General features: G+C 43.3%; 1 protein-coding gene across 1 annotated transcript in view; it reads right to left on the bottom strand.

The window, feature by feature from the left end:
* Positions 1-22,644, bottom strand: part of SEMA5A (semaphorin 5A) — a 477,201-nt gene that overhangs the window by 18,200 nt on the left and 436,357 nt on the right. Inside the window, exons 17-18 of the mRNA XM_030332665.1 lie at positions 5,731-5,956; positions 2,245-2,463 (exon numbers count right to left, since the gene is read on the bottom strand). Of these exons, the coding sequence (XP_030188525.1) occupies positions 2,245-2,463; positions 5,731-5,956 (445 nt within the window). The remainder of the gene's footprint in view (positions 1-2,244; positions 2,464-5,730; positions 5,957-22,644) is intronic.

The raw sequence follows: 22,644 nt of genomic DNA, 5'->3' as shown, positions 1-22,644 counted from the left end.
GCTCGTTGACAGTGATGAGGACTCATGTCTGGATCCTGGGGAGGCGTGGGTGGATGGAGGGATCCTGACATTCCCCTGTCGCCCTCCCTATTCAGTTTATAACACGTATCCTAATCTGATGATGTCACCAACAAACTGTCTCCCGGCTCCAGGGAGGAATCTTACTCTCCGTGCTGGAGCTGTGGGAAAGAACTGGCTTTGTGACCTTTCCCACCCCCTCAACACCACTTGGTTGGGAGAACTGAGTGGCTGAAGGGAAAAGTCCCCTGAGGCTGGAGAAATACAGGAAGAGACAGCCTAAAAGGGGCTGAGCAGCCCTAGGAACAAGGGCATTATTGGGATTCTCAGCTACAAAGCTGAGAGCTATGTTATTTTCAGTTTAATGTACATTTCTTCATCCAGCCATCCAACTATTTATTCATCTACCAATCCACCCATCACCCATTTATCCCCCACCTATCCATCCATCCATCATCTACCCATTATTCATCTGCCCATCCATCCATTTATCTATCCATCCACCAATTCACTCACCACCCATCCACCAATTCACCCAGCACCCATCCATCATCTATCCATCCACCTTTCGTCCATTCACCCATCCAACAAATGTTCACTGAGGACTGCTGCAAGAGAGTTCCTTGCTTAAGGAACTAAGAAACTTATTTGTACCCACTGAAAAAGATGCTATGCTTGCAGGCTTCTGTATCTTTAAAATCACTGTAGCTGGTGTTTGGAATAACCCTCCCTCACTCACCATCCCTGCTTGTCTATTTGGTCAACTCCTATCTGTCCCTCAGGACCCAGTTCAGGGGCCACCTGATCGGGGTAGCTGCCATAATTCCAGCTCAATGGGTCCTTGGCTGATACAGTCACTACATCTGGTCATCAGCCCAATAGCCAGTGACCATACTGGGTTGACATCATTCCCAGGATGCCTCCTCACCTAACTCTAGGTTCTTTTCTGCCCGGGACCATATCACCATGCCCACGTATTCCCTGTGAATGGTGCACAGTGGGCTATCCAGAAATGTTTGCTGACAGAATTGAAGCAAAGAAGAAAGGGAGGGAGGTCAAGTAACCACGGGCTTGTTTTCTCATCGTTCCGTGAACGATCACTGAGAGCTCTTTCGTGGGTGCCAGGCTGATGCCGGGAGCCGGGGACACTGCAGGGAGTGCAGGGAATTCCGTCACAGAATTCCCGGCTGTCCTGGAGCCTTCACTTGACAGAGCCAAAGACAACACGCACAGCCGTCAACAGGGTTCGGGTGGCCACGCGGCATCGATGACAGACTCTGACCACGGGAGCATCAGGTGGAAGCGAGTCAGGTGCAAGAGCCACATCCAGAGCTGTAGCAGTGGGGACACAGAGAGACTGGAGCGCTGACTAGGACAGACGGTGCACACAGCGTCCTGTCCTGGAGGAAGGAGGCTCTTCAGGCTCATTTATTAACCCTGTGATTTTCTGGGAGTTCGTCGAATGAGACGCCAGGTCTCAGGACACAGACAACACAGCTTCTGTCAGCCTCCAGGGGAGAAGAGTGTGTGTTTAGAGGACTGAACTCAGCACGGAGTGGAGGCCTGCTGACTGACTGATTTGGCTGGTTGGGCTGGCACCTGGTGGGTCATTCTCGATACCTGTCATTCCGGAAGAGGAGCCTGTGCTACGGGGGGGAGGGCGGTCCCGGGACGGCTGGGCCTATCAGTTTGGGAGGAGGTCAACCTCCAGCTTCAAGGACACAACACATCTCTCCAGGCCATGACGGCAGGGCCGACTTCTCCATCAGGCATGATGCCTAGGGCCCAGGATTTTTATAGGGATTCACAAGAATGTTGTAGTTGCTTTTAAATCAGGAGACATAGGGGCGCCTGGGTGGCTCAGTTAAGCATCCAACTTTTGGTTTCGGCTCAGGTCATGATCTCACGGTCAGCTCTGCACTGACAGCTCGGGGCCTGCTTGGGATTCCCTCTTCCTCTCTCTCTGCCCCTCCCACACTCACTCTTTCTCTCTCTCAAAATAAATAAACATTTAAAAATATCAGGAGAAATAAATGAATATAATCCAGCCTAGGTTATATGTGTCTTTACACCAATGCAGTTAGAAAATATAGTCCGTGAGTCTTTACATACATATAATCTCAAGCCTAAGGCTGGGGAAGCTAAACGAGCCTCCCTAAATTAGAAGGTCTTCTAAGGCCCTTGATTTTTCAGAAGTTTTCCAGATTACTCAGTCCATCCACTCACCTGGGCAGGGCAGAATGTTGCATTCCTGGTATTCCAGGGAGGGGCCCAGGCAAGGCAAGCCCCCATACTTGGGCTCCGGGTTGTTGCAAACCCGCTTCCGGTTCCGGATGCCCCTGCTGCAGTCACGGCTGCACTGTGACCACGACGTCCAGGCCGACCACGCCCCGTTGACGGTGTGGGCGGAGTATCTCCCGGCACGCAGGAAATCGCCAGAAAGGCCTGCCAAGGAAATGGCCCAAGTGTGATTCTATTAGAAGTCCTTAGAGGAAGCACAGTGCAAACCTTCACTCTGCCTCGGCTGCCTGCTTCGTTTCTAGAACTACACTCTCAACATCGGTTGAATACTTCTGATGCTTCAAAAACCAAACAACTGGCGGCGAATGACAATCTCCAATCGCTGAAGCTTCTTTCTCTGCGGTTGCTATTGCATAGGATGCAGCTGACAACTAGATTTGTAAATGTGGTAACTTCCTTATACAAGGAATAGGTCTTGGGTTTGTAGGTCACTTATTTTCCTGGGAAACTTCTTACAAAGAAAACACAACTTTCTCCCTTCCCTTGGGAATCCTGCAACAAAACCGGGCTGTCCAGGACCAGGCGATGCTCACCATTGGGGACATCCGTCTGGACAAACGGAAGCATGATTCAGACATTTTTCTAAACCCGTTCCTCTATCCGTGAGCCTTTCCAAAGTGAATTAATGCTGGTGAAAGTCTCGGAAATAATTCAGAGTTAACTGCTTCGGAATCACAGGCCAGGGCGACAGGTGTCTGTTCAAGAACCAGGCAAGAACCAGGGAGCTCCTGACCCGGAACTGAACACACATGTGAATGAACTTGCCCAGTGGCACCCGCTCCCATGCAGTTCACAGCACACTTACCAGCAGGTGTGTTTCCCCAGGTACACATGTGGCGGTAAGAGCACAGCAGCGAGGAAATGTCTTGTTAAGAACAGGCTCTGCCTATGTACTGGGGTCTGGTCTGCTCTGAGCTTTCTACACTTGGGAAGCCATTTAATTAGCCACAGTCAAAATTCCTGCTTGCTTTGGTGAAAATGGCTGCTCGCTTACAATATTACAAATATTCAGTAATTCTCTCAAACGCTGGCGATGTGATGCGGGTTTTAACAAAAAACTCTGAGGATGCCACGCAGTTCCCGGGAGGTGTGACAAGGCAAATATACTCACAGCCTTGTTGCTAAGCTCCTCTGTTGTTAAAAACTCTGGCTCAGAAACCTAGGAAGGATGCTCTTTTGAGAAAATGGATTAGAAATGTCTTTCTGTAATGAACCGGTACTCTGTGCTTAATCAATACAGAAACAACTATGCACAGGCAAACCTCATTTTGGGCAATCAGAGGCAAAGAAGCCCGATTCTGTATTTTCAAGATGTCCATACCAAAACGTGTGGATGGTCATTAGAACCAGAAGCCCCTAAGACACAAGGCAGAGGAAGTACATTTTAAGGCTTGCTCAAGATATACTTTTGGAGGAAATATGGGATATTTTTTATAAATGTGTATCAAACTTGTTCTTAGTTTATATTACTATCATTGAAAACAAATATCAGCTATGGTTTTATATGCATCTGAGAATGAAAGGGTTAAAAAAAATGTATGTTCAGAAAAGACAATGACATTCCTGTAGGGACACACTGCTATTCACTGTCTCTTTTTTACTTAGATGACATAAGAAATAAGAAAATTCACCGCCTGCTCTGAAATGAGAAAATAAGTGAATGACTCAGAGACAGCGTTGCCAGATTTTGCAAATAAAATAGAAGAATCCCTGTTAAATCCAAGTTTCAGATGAATTTGGATATTCAAATTTTAGCAATATTTTAGGGTAAGTATGTCCCAAATATTGCATGGGTCATACTTATTCAGAAAAGATTCATGGGGCATACTCACATTTTTAAAAATTCTGAAAAAATATCTGAAATTCATCTTTAACTGGGGATTTTGTATTTTATGTCACAATGCTAACATGACATCACAGGATGATCCCTGGTGGAATGCAGATCTTTCAAATGGGTCCTCAGTTTTTTCTTGATATTCTATCATATATCTTTTCTTCTTACAGCAGGGTTTTACAGAATTAATAAGAGTGAATATCATTTTGCTTGATTTTCTACATGTATGGGTGTTTGCTTTATGTAAATTGTAGACTTATTCACACAACATTTTTCACTAAAGCAGACTTCTTTTTTTCAAGAAACAATGAACAGGCTTATATTTAGTTGGTGAACTACAGTGAGCAGGATGGTTTGAGGTCAGGAAATAGTTAATGTCAGAACGTACAATTAGGTGTGGCTCTCAATGGCAACTGCCAAGCCTCCAGTCATGAAGGCTGGCAGATCCAAGATGCCCCTGCTGTTCAGAGGCTCCCGGAGGAGACAGGGACATTTGTGGCCAGTGTGCCACCAGTGGTCCTCACGTGGAGCCACTCCAGAGCCATTTCCCTCTGGCAACGAAGGAGGACGTTTATCACACCCGCATGAATTTATCCCATCCATGTCAGTCCAACATGGCGACTGCCTCCGTGGTTCATCAAGGCCACCCACCCTGGGTCTAAGGATCCTTCTCTAAAAGTGTCACTGACGGTGACTATGCTTTCTATGTCACATTCATGTTGGGAGAATGAGGTGGAATCATAAACACAAAAGTGCTGAGAAATGTTCCAGGTGCACGACATTACTACCACCGTCCTCATCACATCATGTTCTGAGAACCATCTGTGAACACCTATTTCCTTTCCAGAATTGGACAAATTTTGTGAAAGTAGATGCGAAAGACAGAAGTGATGAATAAGGAAGTGGAAATGAAGCTCTTTGGGAAGGCCAGGCTCACTCCCTTTCCTGCAGTGGAGACAGCTGAGCTCCAGGGGGAGCAAGTGAGTTGTCAGAGGAGAGTAGCCCACTGGGCAGCGGGGCCAGGCGGAGGGTGCATCTTGTGGTCTCTCTTAGAGCTTTCCCTTCCGCTATTAATATGGTATCGGAGGGATTAAAAGGGCAGAGCAATTTCAGAGACTATTAATGGATCCCCACAGGCTGAACTTTTTCGCAGAAAGATCCTTCTATAGACAGAAACACAGAGATGGTCTTTCTTTGTCTTTGTCCAGTTTGGGGATAATCACAGGAAAAGCTTATCTGCAGCTTACATTTTAGTGTCAGAAGATTCATGGAAGACGACTGAGCATTCCTTGATATATTTTCTGATATTAAATAAATCCCCCCCCCCAAACTCTTCTGGATGTATTAAGAAGGCAGTGTTATTTTGAGGGCTGAGTTCACAGGACCACCTCAGTATAGGACTCTTTCCCATCAGTTAGCCACAAAAGGCATTTGTGCACTTGTGGGATCACTGTCGTAGATTGCTAAGGGGAAAATAATCAAAAGGAAAAGAGCCCCTTGCTCGCCTGTGACCTGAGAGATGGGGTCGCACGCGGGTCTGTGCAAGTTGGGTCGGTCCTGGGGGGTTGGCTGCTCACCGTCTGTAGAGCAGCCGCTGGTTCCGTCACTAGAACAGTATCGCATCTCGATTCTCTGTCTTCCCACTTCCAGCAGATTTGGGTCAGGCAGGCGGGCTTTGCACGTGTAGCGAAATCGCTGCTCATAGTGGCCCCCGTTGTCCGAGATGTTGACGGGCGTCCAGGGCGTCCAGGGTGTGGTCTTCTTCAGCTCGGGGCACGGGTTGATATTGCAAGGCTGGTACTCCTGGGAGAGAAAGGGTGCGGCAGGTGCTTATCGTAGGGCATAAACTGGGTCCAGGGCTTCCTTCCCTTACTGAGAGACAGGGCTCTCTAAAACGTCACATCCTGACACCCACCGGCTACTCTACAAAGTGGAAAACACATTTTTGTTAAATTGGACATTTAAGAGGATGATCAGTGTTCAGGTCAACCACAGAAGGAATCTGCACAGGGGCGCCTGGGTGGCTCAGTCGGTTAAGCGTCCCACTCTTGATCTCGGCTTAGGTCACAGTCTCAGATTGCCTAATGGAGCCCCACACCCGGCTCTGCGCTAACAGCACGGAGCCTTCTTGTGTTCTCTCTCTCTCTCTGCTCCTCCTCTGCTCATGTTCTCTCTCTCTCTCTCTCTCTCAAAATAAATAAACTTTAAAACAAGAGAAGGAATCTGCACAGTTTATCCTGTGTCAACAAGGAGAATGAGACAGTAAGTGTAACCGTACGTGAATAAGAATGGTGATCCCATAAAAACCATCTTCCGTCTTTCACCTGATAAATAACCAAAACTGCTGACTATTCCAATGTTAAGCTTAGCTTTTTTTTAAAAAAAAAAAAGCTTGAAGTTCAAATGACGGAAGCAAAACTTTTCGTTTTTGGACCACATAATGCTCAATGAGATTTAATGAGTATTTTAAGCTCTGGGATCACAGATTCTAAGCATAAGAGTAATGGAGTATTTATTTATCCAAATAAAATACACAATATGTAATAACTTGTTTGCAAAAATATGTTATTTATTTATTTACTTACTTATTGAGACAGAGCACAAGTGGCGGAGGGGCAGAGACAGAGGGGGACAGAGGATCTTAAGCAGGCTCTGCAATGACAGCACAGAGCCCTACGTGGGGCTCCAACTCATGAACTGTGAGATCATGACCTGGGAAAAAGTTGGACGCTTAACCGACTGAGCCACCCAGGCGCCCCTGTAATAACTTCCACTGTGTAAGTTTCACAGCATTTCCCTCGTTGATACAGCCATGGTATTTCTGTTTCTCCTCCCTTCCCTCACTACCAGACATCTCTGTTGTAAGCACAGGCGGGGAGTCCCGGTCACTGAGTAGGGTACAGATGAAGGTCTGGCAAATGGGGCATGGGGTGGGGTGGTGGGGGGTGGAATTCAGGACTCCAATTATTAAAATTCTTAAAGATTTATTTGTCAAGAATTCTAAACATAAGAAGCGCCACATAGGAGGGGTACAGGGTTTGACCTTGGACACAATACTTACTACCTTAATGTTCTTCCATTTCACAATAAAGCAAGTTTCATTTAACAATACTTAATGCACCCAGTTATGACCATACTTTAAAAATCATTTTTATCAATGTTAAACATATACATAAAATAAGTGTTAAATAGCCCTCGAAGCTTTCTTATGAAAAAGAGAACCACTCTATCTTTTCCCTGTATCTTTTTTTTTAACGTTTGTTTATTTTTGAGAGAGAGAGTAGGGGTGGGGCAGAGAGAGAGGGAGACACAGAATCTGAAGCAGGCTCCGGGCTCCGAGATGTCAGCACTGAGCCCGACGCAGGGTTCGAACTCATGAACCGAGAGATCGTGACCTGAGCCGAAGTCGGACACTTAACCAACTGAGCCACCCAGGTGCCCCTCCCCCATACCTTTTAGTTGAATATTTGCATATTTATCCCACAGATCTGACAACTAGAATATTCCAGGATTAGGCATTATCCATTCACTGTGCGCTACTGAAAAAAGAGGCTCTGGCCCTTTACTCCCTACCCCACCCTTGGGCCTGGAACATCCCCGTCTCCTGTTATCTGAACGCAGTTAGGCTGTAATTTTGGTTAGATCAAAATTCAGGGTCTTCACTTCCAACTAGGCGAATACCACCCACAACCGAGGGAGGTGGTACACTGACGGGTTGTTGCTTCTCATCCAGGTCCCTCACACACCAAGTGTGTTGGGGGCGGTTGTTTAGCTTCTAGGAATCTACCATTAATTCATCCCCCCTCCAATCAGGGATTCAGGCCCAGGAAGACCTGCCTTTGTTGCTCCAGGCTTTGAAAGAATACTCCTTTAATACGACATTAGAGAGTTTCCGACAGGAGAGAGACTGGCCACATGTGTCCACAGGGCCAGCTCGCTCTGGAAGCCTATTAAAACACCTATTTCGTCATGACTCGAATTGTTCTCACTGCTTTTCTTTACTCATAACCCATTTTTAAAAGAAGTTTAGAAGTGATACTCAGGAGTTCTTCATGTCTGTGACATCATAGGCCTTCAGCAGAGAATCTGGAAAGTGCTTCTCTGATTTAATACCTTCTGGCCATCCCCCCGCCCCGCCCCCCCGATGCTGGTCCTTCTCATCTCCACACCAACACACCAGAAGATGGATGACTTCATTTCCCTTTGTTTATAGCATCTTTTATTATGGTATTATTTAGATGCTGCTCCAAAATGAAGAAATAGCCCCAACGAATGCCATCAACCCAGTCATGTGAGAGACTAGACGGGACATGCGTGAGCCCTCTCGTTTTCTCTCGAAATGGAGGCCATAGGAGAGGAATACAATAAACCCTTGTCTGGGGTCTTCCAGGCTGACAGTGTGACAGCATTGCCACCCCCAAATTGCAAATGCCACACGCCACCGTCGTCCCCTTCATCACTCTGTGCCAGCCTGGCTGGGCAAGTGTCCGGGGCTCCTTGCTGAAACGGACTCAGCACATATGTGGTTTATGGACCCCTGCTTAAAAAATGCAGGTCTTTAAGCCTTAGTAAGTTCGACGTCACCTATAAAACAGTAAGATCCCACATCTTAATAAATACACAGGACGCTCCCAATAACTCTTAGCTTCTGTACACTAGATATTTCACATTTCCTATGGAGGTGAAGTTTCCTTTTTGAAAGATGTGACTAGCAAATATATTCAAAACCTGGGCCAAGTAGCTGAGTTGGTCTCTGTGTGCTGGTGATATATTGAGCGGGGCAGGGGGTCACGTGCCCCAGGGGTGGCCCCAGCTCCAGAATAAAGATCAACTCAAGCTTCTTAGACCTGATCTCTGATAACCAAGTTTGTTCTTCTGTTCGTTGTCTCTTCATCGTACACAGTCTACCATGAGACTCAGAACTTCTCTTTCCACCTGCTTTTTGAGGTTTGATTATGATGCACTCATTTAACATATAGAATTACGACGTGCCAAGAAATAGTATGACCAACCAGTTTTATATTAATGGCCAAAACTATAAAGTGATTGGATTCAAGGGGGAGTAGTTCTATGGTTCAGCTGAATATGCACACTATGATTGGCTGAGGAACCCCGACAGTAACTACCCAACCCTGAATGGGATGTAAACAGCCTTACATTTGATGCTAAAAATAGAAATTGTTTTCCAAGACGTTTTAGGGAGCTAATGACTATCACTTGCCACATAGGATTCTTGATATTCTGGTGGAAATCATCAGGTAAGAATGGTTACTAAAATCAATCCCGCTTCTGGGTATATATCTGAAGAAACTGAAATCAGGGTCTTAGAGTGAGGTCTACACTCCCATGTTTATTGCAGCATTACTCAAAGTAGCCAAGATATGGAGACAAAATAAGTGTGCAGCAAAGATGGATGGATACGTAAGATGTGGTATGCTGGGTGAATAGAATATGTAATATACAATACAATGGATAATACACAATATATACTATAACATATACTATTATTCAGACATAAAACGGAAGGGACTGTCCCCATATAGCCAGGCTTTTATGCTTCATGTTAGATTATTTGGGTCTTATGAGGCTCTCAAGGCTTATGGCCAGTGATAAAAGTTATCACTGGATAGACTTCATTCTAGAACATTCTATGGCCTTCATTAAGAACAAAGGAGGAACACAATTACTAGGTTGTCAGCCATCCTATATTTAAATCTAATTCTTCTATAGACATACGAAGGCAGTGTCATGATATTCCAGGCAACATGTGAAGGAACACAGATCCGAAGCTTGAAGGTCTTCCCCACGTTCTCCCATGACAAACCTTTCATGTGTATGTCACAAGGTGGTCATGAGGGTCAACTGAAACCGTTACGCAAATGCCCTATAAACCATGGGAAGCTATACGAATGTAAGATATTGTTATTACTCTATGGGGAAGCCAAAGTCTAACATGGATATTCTGTCCCATTTCACTTTTCTTGACTCCAAGCCACTGAGAAAGTCCTCAAGCAAAGAACTGATCCAAAACCTGAGTGTTGCTTTCTCTTTATCTCACCAAATGGTTTGGCCCAATATTACCACTTAGAATGGAGATCTCTTATTTGGTCCCTGAAAACTCCCTGCAATAAGGCTAAAGAAAGAGTAAATGACATTTTCTGTACAAAGAGAAGAAAGAGCAAAGGGGAATATTCAGAGGGGACTCTCTCTTGCCACAGTTTAGCTTAGGCCCTCAGAAAATATTTGTTGATGTAGCTCCTTCAATTCCACTACCGTCGGCTAGTGTTCACAGCGATACCATAAACTTTAAGGGTGGTAATGTCAGCAAAGCCTCATCGAATAACAGCAAGTATGTTTGGGGAGAAAGTTGCTCTACCCAGCACCTAGCTTTCGGCACCTCTGAGAGAAGAAGCCAGAGAGAGCAAGCTGGACCGCAGAACAAGCTGGACCACAGAAGCAAATGGTCGGTCGTGACTGAATCGATATTCTGAAGCCTTGTGGAGAAGGAAACAGTGGAGAAGGAGTCAAAACTCCTGTGCAACAATGATCGTCTGAAAACAAAATCCACCATTTTCTTTTTTCTTTTTTAATGTTTATTTATTTTTGAGACAGAGAGAGACAGAGCATGAACGGGGGAGAGTTAGAGAGAGAGGGAGACACAGAATCCAAAGCAGGCTCCAGGCTCTGAGCTGTCGGCACAGAGCCTGACACAGGGTTTGAACTCATGGACTGTGAGATCATGACCTGAGCTGAAGTCAGACGCTTAACTGACTGAGCCACCCAGGTGCCCCAAAATCCACCATTTTCAACAACTTGGATGGACCTTGAGCACATTACACTAAGTGAAATGAGTTGTACAGAGAAAGACAAATTCTGCATGATATCACTTCTATGTTGAATCTAAAAAGTACAGACTCAGGGTGCCTGGGTGACTCAGACAGTTAAGTGTCTGACTCTTGATTTCAGCTCAGGTCAGGATCTCACAGTTTCGTGGGTTGGAGCCCCACATCGGGCTCTGCACTGACCCTGCAGAGTCTGCTTGGGATTCTCTCTCTTTCTCTTTCTCTCTGCCCCTCCCCTGTTCATGCTCTCTCTGTCTCTCTCCAAATAAATACATTATTTTTAAAAATTATTAAAAAAATACAAAAATACAAAAGAGCAACATAGATACTGCGGTGATTGGAGAGATGGGTAAAATGGGGAGATACAAAAGGGTGCCGACTTCCGGTTATGAGGTTAACAAGTCTGGGGATCTCATGGATAACATGGCGATTATAGCTACTCACATTGTATCACATAACTGAAGTGGCTAAGAAAGTAGATCTTAGGGGCGCCTGGGTGGCGCAGTCGGTTAAGCGTCCGACTTCAGCCAGGTCACGATCTCGTGGTCCGGGAGTTCGAGCCCCGCGTCAGGCTCTGGGCTGATGGCTCAGAGCCTGGAGCCTGTTTCCGATTCTGTGTCTCCCTCTCTCTCTGCCCCTCCCCCGTTCATGCTCTGTCTCTCTCTGTCCCAAAAATAAATAAAAACGTTGAAAAAAAAATTTAAAAAAAGAAAGTAGATCTTAGATGTTCTCACCTCAAGACAGAAGTGGTAGCTATGTGATGGGATAGAGGCAGTAGTTTAATAGTATTATTTTTCAATAATAAACGTATCACATCAACACGAGGTGCCCGTTAAACTTACACAAAGTTATGTTAGTTACTTCCGGAAAAAAAAATAAAGCTGGAAAAACATAAAAATCAATAAAGGAAACGGTTGATGCAAGGAAAAAACGTAAATAAATGGTCAAGCACAACTAAGAAAAATAAATCAAGAATGCTTACTAAAGCAATATTACACAATTCTCTAGATATGTTCCCCCACGTGCTCTCTATCCCAGTCAACACTGAAAAGAACCATTCACTTAATGTCTAGGAGGCAGCTACGGAAATGGGCCCTCCCACCTGAATCGGCTTTTTGGTCATTCAGGCCACCGTCACCTCAGCCTTGGTTCAAAGAATCAAAGCATGAATGTCATGGAAGTTTGTCTATTTCTATGCCTGCTTCCACCAACACACGGGAAGTTTGTCGTGTTTACTTTATATTACCGATCTTACTTATTTATTTATTTTTTGGTGAGTGGATACATCATATTGATCAATTCACAAATAAGTCCATTCTGAGGGACTCTGCATAAGTTTGGGGAACACCTTTCGGGGGTTAAGAGGGGCTCTGTGTATTGCTGTTCATTTTTCCTTTGAAAAACACTACAATATCTGTATTCCATAGGTTGAAGGCAAAATAAATGGTGACAATTCAAGCAAAATTTTGACAGCATATGCTCAGCCCAAAGTAAGAAAATTACCCTTAAAGTCATTTTATGAATAGCTGAAGATATGAACTAAATGTATTCTCATCTGGAATACGCATGGTTTTCGTATGCATTTATCAAGTTCTCTTCCAGCAACGAAGGGTGTCTTGCTGAGACAGAAAGCCATTCTGCACAAAACAAATAAGGAAGAAATGCAGTCTGGCCTGCAAAGGGCCAAAGCACTCAAGCTTGTGCACAGCAGGAGGCCTGTGATCCCCGACCCCTGGGGCAAAGAGAACATAGATTGACGGGAAGTCCTGGAAATGAGCTCTATGGGACCCAGTAAGGAAGAGAAGTAAAAACGAGATGATGGAGTCAAAAGTCTGTGGCCACAGGATGACTTCTGCTTTTAACCAAGATGGAGTAACAGAAGTGGGATTAACCTTCTCACCAAAAAATAACTGAAAAATGTATGAAACAACAGTGCTTAAAACACTGGACACCAGGTAGTGAAGGACAGTGATTGCCAAGTGATGGGAAACATGAGGGAAGCCTCCCTACTGGCCCAGCCTACAAACTTGATGAGGTCTCCAGGCCGTGGTGGAGGAAGGAGAAGCCCAGGCACACAGATGAGGGATTGAGGAGACAAAGCTGAGAGCTGGAGGAAGCCAAAAGGCTGGGGTTCTCAGAAGGAGAGAGATGCACAATGAAAACTCCAGTATTATGCAGAGATCCCACCTCAAGTACTCAGGTGGGTACAAATCAGTGAACGCATGTGAGGAAACCACACGGGTGGGGAAAGACCCACCTGCAAGGATCAAAGGGAACAGAGTACATCACTCACACAGGGCCAGACATAGTGTTCGCTCCTCGGAGCAAGAGTGGACAACCTTACGATTCCCTGGGCATCCGTTAGAGTAGCAAGCAGGGTCTTGCCTCCACAGTGGGAAAAATCACCCCAAACTCTGTTCTGATCTCAACAAACGAAGCCAAGAAAAAGCCAAATGATCATATTGGTTTCAAGTAACTTGATCATGTCCTAGAGGAGAGCATAATTTCAGGAACACAGAAGTGTCCCATACACAACAAGGAAAAAAAAATCACAATGCCTTGCACCTAATTTATAATGATCAGATACACAAGGAAGCTGCTGAAAAACACAAGCTATTATGAGGCAAAAGATCGGTCAATGGACATTGGCACAGAAATGACACAGATGACAGAATTTGTAGTCAAGAACATTAAAACAGTTATGATAACTGTATTTCATGTGTTCAAGAAGCTAGAAGTAAGACTGAACATGTGAAGCAGAGACACAGAATATAAAAAGAAGAAATAAACTCAACTACACACACCATTTCCAGGAACATGAAAAGGAGGGATCACATCTCAAGTCATTCTCAGGTTGACTTTAATCTGATTATCAGAACCAGACAAAGACATTACAAGAAATGAAAACTACATGTGAATATGTCACATGAACTTAGACGCAAAAATTCTTGATGATATTTTAATAATAAAAACTCTAAACTGCATAAAAAGGTTATTTCTCAGGATTAAGTGGTAATGATGTCAGGCATGCAAGGTTGCATTAACATTTGACATGTGATCACTATAATTCACCATTTATTAACAGTCTAGAAAGTAAACCTATAAGATCATGTCAAAAGACGCAAATATATCACTTAATAAGATCCAACATTCATGCCATATAGGAACTCTCCAACAACTATGAAAGTAAATAAATTTCCCACATCTGATAAAGGACATGTATTAAAAATATACAAAAGTGACATCTTACTTAATGGTTAAAGCCTGCATGCTTTCTTACTAAGATCAGAAACAAGGCAAGGGTATTTGCCCCTACCACTTCTAGTCAATTTTATACTGACAATTCTACTTTGTACAGCTAGGAAACAAAAAGAAGTACACTTCATCTATAACGGAAAGAAAGAAGTAACTATCTCTTTGTACACAAACATTGTGATTGTGTATGTAAAAAATACTGCAGAATCTACCATGAAGCTACTAGAAGTAACATTAATTTATCAAGGCTTCAGAATACAGGATCAATATAAAATATTAATTTCATTCCTATGTACTAGCAATGGGCAATCAGAAATTAAAAGAACGCCATTTACAGGTGCACTGGGTGGTTCGGTTGGTTAAACGTCAGACTTCGACTCAGGTCATGATCTTACGGTTCATGGGTTCCAGCCCCACGTCAGGCTCTGTGCTGACAGCTCAGAGCCTGGAACCTGCTTCAGATTCTGTGTCTCCTTTTCTCTCTGCTCCTCCCCCACTCATTCTCTCTCTCTCTCTCTCTCTCTCTCAAAAATAAACATTAAAGAAATTTTAAAAAAAGAATGCCATTTACAGTAGCATCAAAAACATGAAACACTTAGAATACAGCTCACAAATTATGTCCATGACTTGTACACTAAAGGAAACCAAATCCCCTAAATGATGTACCGAATCAATGCAATCTTAATCACAATTCTAGAAGGCTTTTGGGGCGGGGGGAGGTAAAAATTGACAAGCTGGTTCTAAAATTCATACAGAAATAAAAAGTATCTAGAATACTGAAAACACTTGGTGAAGGAAGAACAAAGCTGGAGGACTTCAACTTGACTTGAAGCCTCATAGAACTACAATAATCAACATGCCATGATGTAAGGATCAAGATAGAACACTAAGCAAAGGAATTTGTCACTGGAAAGTCCAGAAGTAGACTTGCATGTGTGTAAATTATTCAGTTTTGATAAGGGAGCAAAAGCAATTAAACCTCCATATGTGAAAAGAAGACCTTTAACCAATAACTTGCTCTCCCTTTGATAATAAACTCCAATGGCTCATAGACCAATCATCTAAGACCATGAAACTTCTACAAGAAAACCTAGAAGAATCCCTCTGTGGGCTTCGGTTAAGCACAGATTTCCTAGCTACAATGCCAAAAACACCACTTCTGTAAGAAAAACAATGGCAATTTGAATCATTCAAAATCAAGAACTTCTGTTCTGGAAGAGACACCGTGAAGAGAAAGAGACACGAGCCACACACCGAGAGAGAATATTTGCAAATCAAATCAAAGATTCATACCCATTACATATTTAAAAAATGAAAATTCAACATTAAAAAAAGTTAATATAAAAATTGCCAAGTGATAGAAATAGACATTTCACAAGATTAGATAGAGAGATGACCAAAAGAGCATATATAAAGATGCTCGACACCATTTGTTGGAAAAAAGGAAAATTAAAACCCTAAGGAAACCACCACACACCATTAGAATGGCTAAATTAATCACAAACCCCAAACCTGACATCAACGCTGGTGAGCTCACAGAGCACCAGGACCCCCTCTCTTACCCCGCTGCTAGAAATGTAAAATGGCACCATCCCTTTGAAATCATCTGACGCCTTCCTAAAAAATTAAACATACACTTACCATGTGACCTTGCCATCTTCTTCCCAGACATTTACCCAAGAGAAAAGAAAGTAGATGTCCACACAAATGCTGGTACACAAATATTCTTAAAAGCCTTCTTGGTGATAGCCCAAAAGAGAAACAACCCACATGTCTGTCAGCAGGTGACTATCAAAACAGATCGTCTTCTATCCAGACAATGGACTGCTCCTCAGCAGTAAGAAGAAACGAACTGTTGACGCATATGGCATAGAGGGATCTGAAAATAGTGCCCAGTGACAGAAGCCAGCAGGATGAGTGACACTGTATAATTCCATTCACGTAAAATGATGGAAAATGAAAACTGTGAAGTCAGAAAGACCAGTGGTTACCTGGGATGAGCGACGTGTAGGAAGGCAGGGCTGCAGAAAGGGAAGGAGGAAACTTGGAGGTTGACAGACATGTTCATTATCTTGCCAGTGTCAATGGTTTCACGGATGTGCACAGTTACCAAAACTTGTCAAATTTTATATTCAAACGTGCAGTGTATCATATGCCAACCGTGCCTCAAGAAAACAATTAAAAATGATACGTCCACGGAAAAACAAATCTCTTTCTAATAAATGGTGGTTACCTTGCCGGTTAGAAGAGATACTCAAAACCCACTGTGCTTACACATACTTGCACACATTAAAATTACAGCTCTATTTTTTTCATAACATTCATGCTGGAGCACTGGCGACTGAAATGCTTTATAAATGCAGAATGTGCACTATTCAGCCCCAGTTGCCCATCATATATGCCTGCGAAATGCTACTTTCTATCCATAGCCAATGTGGCCACTACCTGTTAAAGCCTATATATGCACATGTATCAACTGCATGCTATTATCACCTTATTTTCCTTATAATAAGTTTCTTTAACTGCAGTGCATTTTCATGCTGGTATGGGCTTTTGAACACGAAGGAGTTCAAGTCATCTTCCATGGCATTTAGAGAAGTTTTTGAATCACAGGATGGCTTGGTGGAAGATGAAGTCAGCCCCAAGGTCAGCTTCTTATTGTCCAACCTTCCGCAAATCTGTAAACACTTGGAAAATGTCTTAGTGCATTCGGGCTGCTATAACAAAACACCACAGACTGGTTCAACAGAAATGTATTTCCCCCAGTTCTGGAGCCTGGGAGCCTAATGTTAGAGGGTTGGCATGGTTGGGCGAGGGCCTTCTTCTGGGTCACAAACTTCTCTTTGTGTTCTCACATGGCAGAAGGGGTGAGCTCACTGGGTACAATTTTATAAGGACACTAATCCCATCCATGAGGGTTCCACCTTCATGACCTAATCACCCCCAATGGCCTCACCTCCTAATACCATCACTTGGGAATTAGGTTTTCAACGCACGAATTCGGAGGGAGGTGGGGGTGTGGGACCCAAACAGTCAACCTGTAAAACATATCCCAGCGAATACCAAATCAGGGGTTACCAAGATGATCTCAAAATCCTAAACACATTTTGGAATCCATCGTCTTGCTTTGGATTAGCTGACTGACCCAAAATAATATTCAGCACATACACCTAAATCTGTTTCACAGAAGGTGACAAGATTTGATACTCAAGGCTACATGTCTACACCAGCTACTCTGAAAAGGCTGAGGAATTAGAGATGTGTATGAATATTCCTGATTTCTTTCCATTATCATTACTAGTCATTACAGGCTCATTGAAATAAAACGGAAACTTTTTTTAAATGTGAAAGTGACATGATAATGTGAGTATTTTAAAGTAGGAAGTTCCACTGTTCCAAGTACCTGCTTGCACGTCAGTGGGCTTCCTCTGAGTTAGCCACAGTTCTATAAACCTTTACTGTACCAGCTGTTGGCATGGGGTCTCCCCGGCCCGCACGTTTCTCAAGGGTAAAGCCTGGGGTTGATGTAACTTTCACCCTCACTGGGTGACTGGCACCATCATTGGCTCTAACGGGGGAGAGGACTGGGCTGAACATCTCAGGGGCTTTCAAATGGGTGCATTCGCTTTCAACAAATGGTCATCCCAAGTGTTTTTTTTTTTTTTTTTTCTTTTCTTACCTTTTCTTTTTTTAAGCACAGAAAAGCAAGCAAATATTCCTCTGCTGTCTTACTAAAAAAGATAAGTGTTTGTGTGCGTGTTAGATTATATATGTGTGTACATATATAAAAACGGAGCTGGCTTTCCCCCTTACGCATTATTTTAGGCATTCTTTTTTATAACACAGTAGAAAGCCCAAGAGAATAAGAAAACCAGTGCTGTCGTTGGAAATCTTTATTATAGAGGCTGTGATTTGTGGGCACTCTATAAACTTACATCTCAAATGAGAAGATCCATTTATTTATTTTATTCTCTCACTAGAATGCCTTTAAATTCGTAGTCTCTGAGAGTGAACATCAAAAATTCAGACAGCTTTTTTTTTTTTTTTTTTTTTTTTTTGGCAAATACTGTGCAATGAGAGGAAACACTACTTTTAGCTAGAAGTGAAAACCTATCATCGGGGGAAATGTTTCCTTCCCAACTCGACAACTGAAATGGGTGACCTTGAGCAAAGGAGCCCACCCTTTCCTTCCATCCCTCCGCTTTTGCTGTAACACCTGCTATCTGCTTATTCACTTGGCAAAAATTCCTAAAGATACCTTACAAAGATCCCGAGCACTCAGTTCTCCTGTGCATTTCTTCAGACATGTAGGGTTGTATCTTCAGGCCCCTGAGGAGAGTTGTCCTACTTGAAGGCTTAGGAACAGTTGGTCTGTTTTCCATTAGTCACCTGTACCCTGACACCTTGATTATGGTACAGCTATGATCTTAAGAGTACTGTGACAGCAAGCACCCCAAATTCCCATCACCTGGGTGTCATGCCCTGTGCAATGCCCTCCCCATGAACGTGGCTGGGTCTTGGGAAGACGATAGCTTTGTGGCTCTCTTGATGAGATTCCTCCTAATCTAAGACTTCCTTGTAGGGGACAATAGAGAGATTGTCCTGCTGGCTTTGAAGAAGGTAGCTGCCATGCTGTGAGGGGGAATGTGGCTGGGACTTAACAATGTCCTCCAGCCAATAGCCAGAACGAAAATGAGGATCTCAGTCTCCAAACTGCAAGGAACTAAATTCTACAAACAACCAGAGAGTCTGAAAGAGGCTCCCGAGCCTTGAAAATGTTTGCAGCTCTTGATTTCAACCTGCAAATCTGAGCAGTGGAGCTGGTTAAACTGGGCCCAGACTGCCCTCCCAAGGAACTGTAGCATAATTAATTGTGCTGATTTAAGCCACTAAATTGGTGCTCATTTGTTACACAGCAACAGAAAACTAACACACACTTATGTAGTTATGCATTTGTTATTTGTACATAAGAGGGAATGTATTCCATGACCTGCCTTTTTTCTAATATTCCAAGGATTCAATGTAATAGACAATTCAAATGAAGTTGACTTTTCTTATCTCCAGCCTCTTAATCTGGTCTCCCTTGGGCAAAAAGATGAAAGGATTGGATTCCTTCATGGAAAACTCATTATCTTCCTCCCATGATCTTCCAATTCTTTCTAATGAGAAAGTTTTGGCTAAAAATTTTAAAAAAGTGACCATTACTTATTATTAATAACACCTAGGAAAGTCAAGGTATTAATGAGAGACCTACAGATTATTCACTAAGGTTGAGGTTGGTTGTTACAATTCATGTCTTATTAAAGATGCCAAGACCAGGGGCGCCTGGGTGGCGCAGTCGGTTAAGCGTCCGACTTCAGCCAGGTCACGATCTCGCGGTCCGTGAGTTCGAGCCCCGCGTCAGGCTCGGCGCTGATGGCTCGGAGCCTGGAGCCTGTTTCTGATTCTGTGTCTCCCTCTCTCTCTGCACCTCCCCCGTTCATGCTCTGTCTCTCTCTGTCCCAAAAATAAATAAAAACATTGAAAAAAAAATTAAAAAAATAAAAATAAAAATAAAGATGCCAAGACCATCCAGAGTCAATCTTTAAAATTTAGTTTTACAGAATAGTGACAATATACACGTGTTGACAATCAAATTGTACTTCAACTTCACCAGTTTCACTAAAGCTGTAGATTTAATGGAAATCCACTATGCTTGACTGAAATATATTGGGTTAATGCCTTTTTCTTTAAGGACACAAGCAGAATTTAAAATGGCGTTGTATTCATTCCACAAACGAGCTTTCCCTCGAGTGTGTCTCAGTGGGATGCGGACAGGTGCCACCGAGACAGGCATCTGTTGTCAGGAAAGAGAGAAGCCATGGGTTCAACAAAGTTAAATGGGGTTTCTTCAAACCAGGAGTGATCAGAGCTCGTTTTAGGGAACTGAACGAGACAGCACATTGGCAAACGCTGTCGGTGAGGAAGCTAGCTGGAATCACAAAAGTTCTCAAAGGTGAGAGCAATTTCATTGTTTATTACTGATTCTACAATCAACATCACTCATTCAAAACTGAAAATAGGGTGTATCATACAACTTATATGAGTCACCCCTCTCCTGCCAAACCTAGCGAGGATTGGAAAGATTGAGGATGGAGTCTTATGTTCATAAAACCCTTAGCCCATTTGACTCCATGTTTGAATAGGGAAAGCCGTCTAAAATATCCCCTTCCTTCAAGACTATTGGTGGGTGGCTTTCCAGTGAGCTTATGATGTAGAGGGAGCTGGCACGTCAGTAGTCATGCTTCTCAAGCAATTTCTTTGCTGAGTTTATTCATACGTGGGCTGGTCAGTTCTTACCGGGAAAGTCTCTTCACTTCCAAGTTTCCTGTGTGATAATCAGGAGAGGCCACCAGCTCCATCCAGCGGGCCTATTCCCTTCAGTCCCTTACACTAGCACTTCAGCTAGAAACACATTGTCATGATTTGGGAATGTTAATGAGGTAATATGTTTACAGCGGTTATCAGTGAGCCTGGCATGGGGGGCATCTTTAGTCTGCACAGAGACCTGGGAATGAAGACGGAAAGCAGAACATGAAAATAGCAGGGGATCTCCAGGGGCGCCTCGGTGGCTCAGTTGGTTAAGCACCGGGCTCTTGATTTCGGGTCAGGTCACGATCTCACGGTATGTGAGATGGTGCCCGGCCTCAGGCTCCGTTGGTCAGAATACGGAACATGAAAATATTAGAGGCGCTCCAAAGTTGGTCACTAGCCATCTTGAGAAATCATCCTTTCTCAGTGCAGATGGCCACAATAACCCATAACTCTCCCAGCCAAGTCACGCTCAGGGGAATGGATTTCTCTAACTGGTAAAACAAGTTTAAATCTAACTTCCATCCAACTTTCCATGCATATGTATCATTTGACTCCCTCTGTAATGTGATCATCTAGTGGAAAAGTTTCTTCCAAATTTGCTCTTATCTGCGTTTACATAAAGCTGGCTTTTAATCAGTTCATGTTCCTTAAATAATCAGCTAAGATTTCATGCTCTAAAAACTAGTAATAAGAACATTCGTTTAATCTAAAACCCTCACATCATGAATGATATATTTGGAACATTCACTGCTATGGCCAAAGCCCTTCTGTCATTTCATCTCACCAGTATGGGAACAGTTAGAACTCTTGGGTGTTGCGGCTTTCCAACCTGGGATCCCATCATTAATGGGTCCGGGAAACAGAAAACATGTTTTATCAGCATCTTTTGCTGATAATTTAAATCACAAGGGACTGCATTTTTTTTTCCTCTTCTTTTGGCCAATTTACTGTGGGAGAATAATTAATTCCTCAAATAAAGATCCTTAAATGACTTTCATTTTATAATTCAGATGGTTTAATTAGATTCCTGTTACCTCCTGACTATTTCCTGCCAGAACTTATGGTTAATGACCTAAATATCTTAAACCAAACATTTATAACATTTATACTTTTGAAATGAAGGGTCACAGTAATATTGCCCAAATGACATTTTCAACTAAGAACATAGTTATGAAAATAGAAGTATCATGTTATTCATCCATCCATCCATCCATCCGCTCATCCATTCATCCATCTCTCAAAAATCACTGTCGGGGCAGTTAGTTACACCACATGCTAAGCTACGTCTTCAGGATTTCAGATGTTAGCAGTGAAAATAAACAGAGGAGGTCCAAAGGAGACATGTAGGATTATACACCCACACCAACTACGGGTCACGGGAGTTTACATGCAGCAGGAACTAACCAGAAATCACACAAGCATCTAGTAACTAAAGGCAGTGTGGTCAGTCCCATGGGCCACTCAGCATGAGATTCTGCATGGGATTCTGCGTCAGACCGACTAGTCTCATCCTAAGGGTGCCGGCCTCGCAACCACAGCACCAGATGAGGGATGCACTCAATGCTCTAGTTGCCTTGAGCAACCAATTCTGGCTAAATTACCTATGTCTTCATGCTATAATGTCACTACTGATACAAAACAAAATGAAAACTCAAATGCAATCTTAGCTACTCGAAGAAAAGTTTCAAGTCTTGATCAGAGAAAATAAAAAGATCCACTAGTTGAAAAAGTTGTCAAAATATTGGGTATTTGTCCTTATTTTTTTTCTTAATACAGTTAAAAGTTTTTGTGCCCCAGTTTTATAAATGTTCAAAATATATGCACAGGGTCCCTACAGTAATCCTAATGAAAAGAGTAAAGTGCTAGGAGGGCCTGCAGGACATGTGGCCACAATTGATGGCTGCTTTCATACCAAGACCCAAGGCCTGGGTGGGTTCTCTGTCCTCCATCATTGTTCTATTGCTTTTCCTCTCAAAGCTGGGGGCGGTATTAACAAGAAGCCCCCCAGTGTCCCAGCGAAAGAGATGCATTTCCAATCTG

Source organism: Lynx canadensis, chromosome A1 (genome assembly GCF_007474595.2).
Source record: "Lynx canadensis isolate LIC74 chromosome A1, mLynCan4.pri.v2, whole genome shotgun sequence".
Taxonomy (NCBI): domain Eukaryota; kingdom Metazoa; phylum Chordata; class Mammalia; order Carnivora; family Felidae; genus Lynx; species Lynx canadensis.
This window is presented reverse-complemented; position numbering and strand designations above follow the sequence as displayed.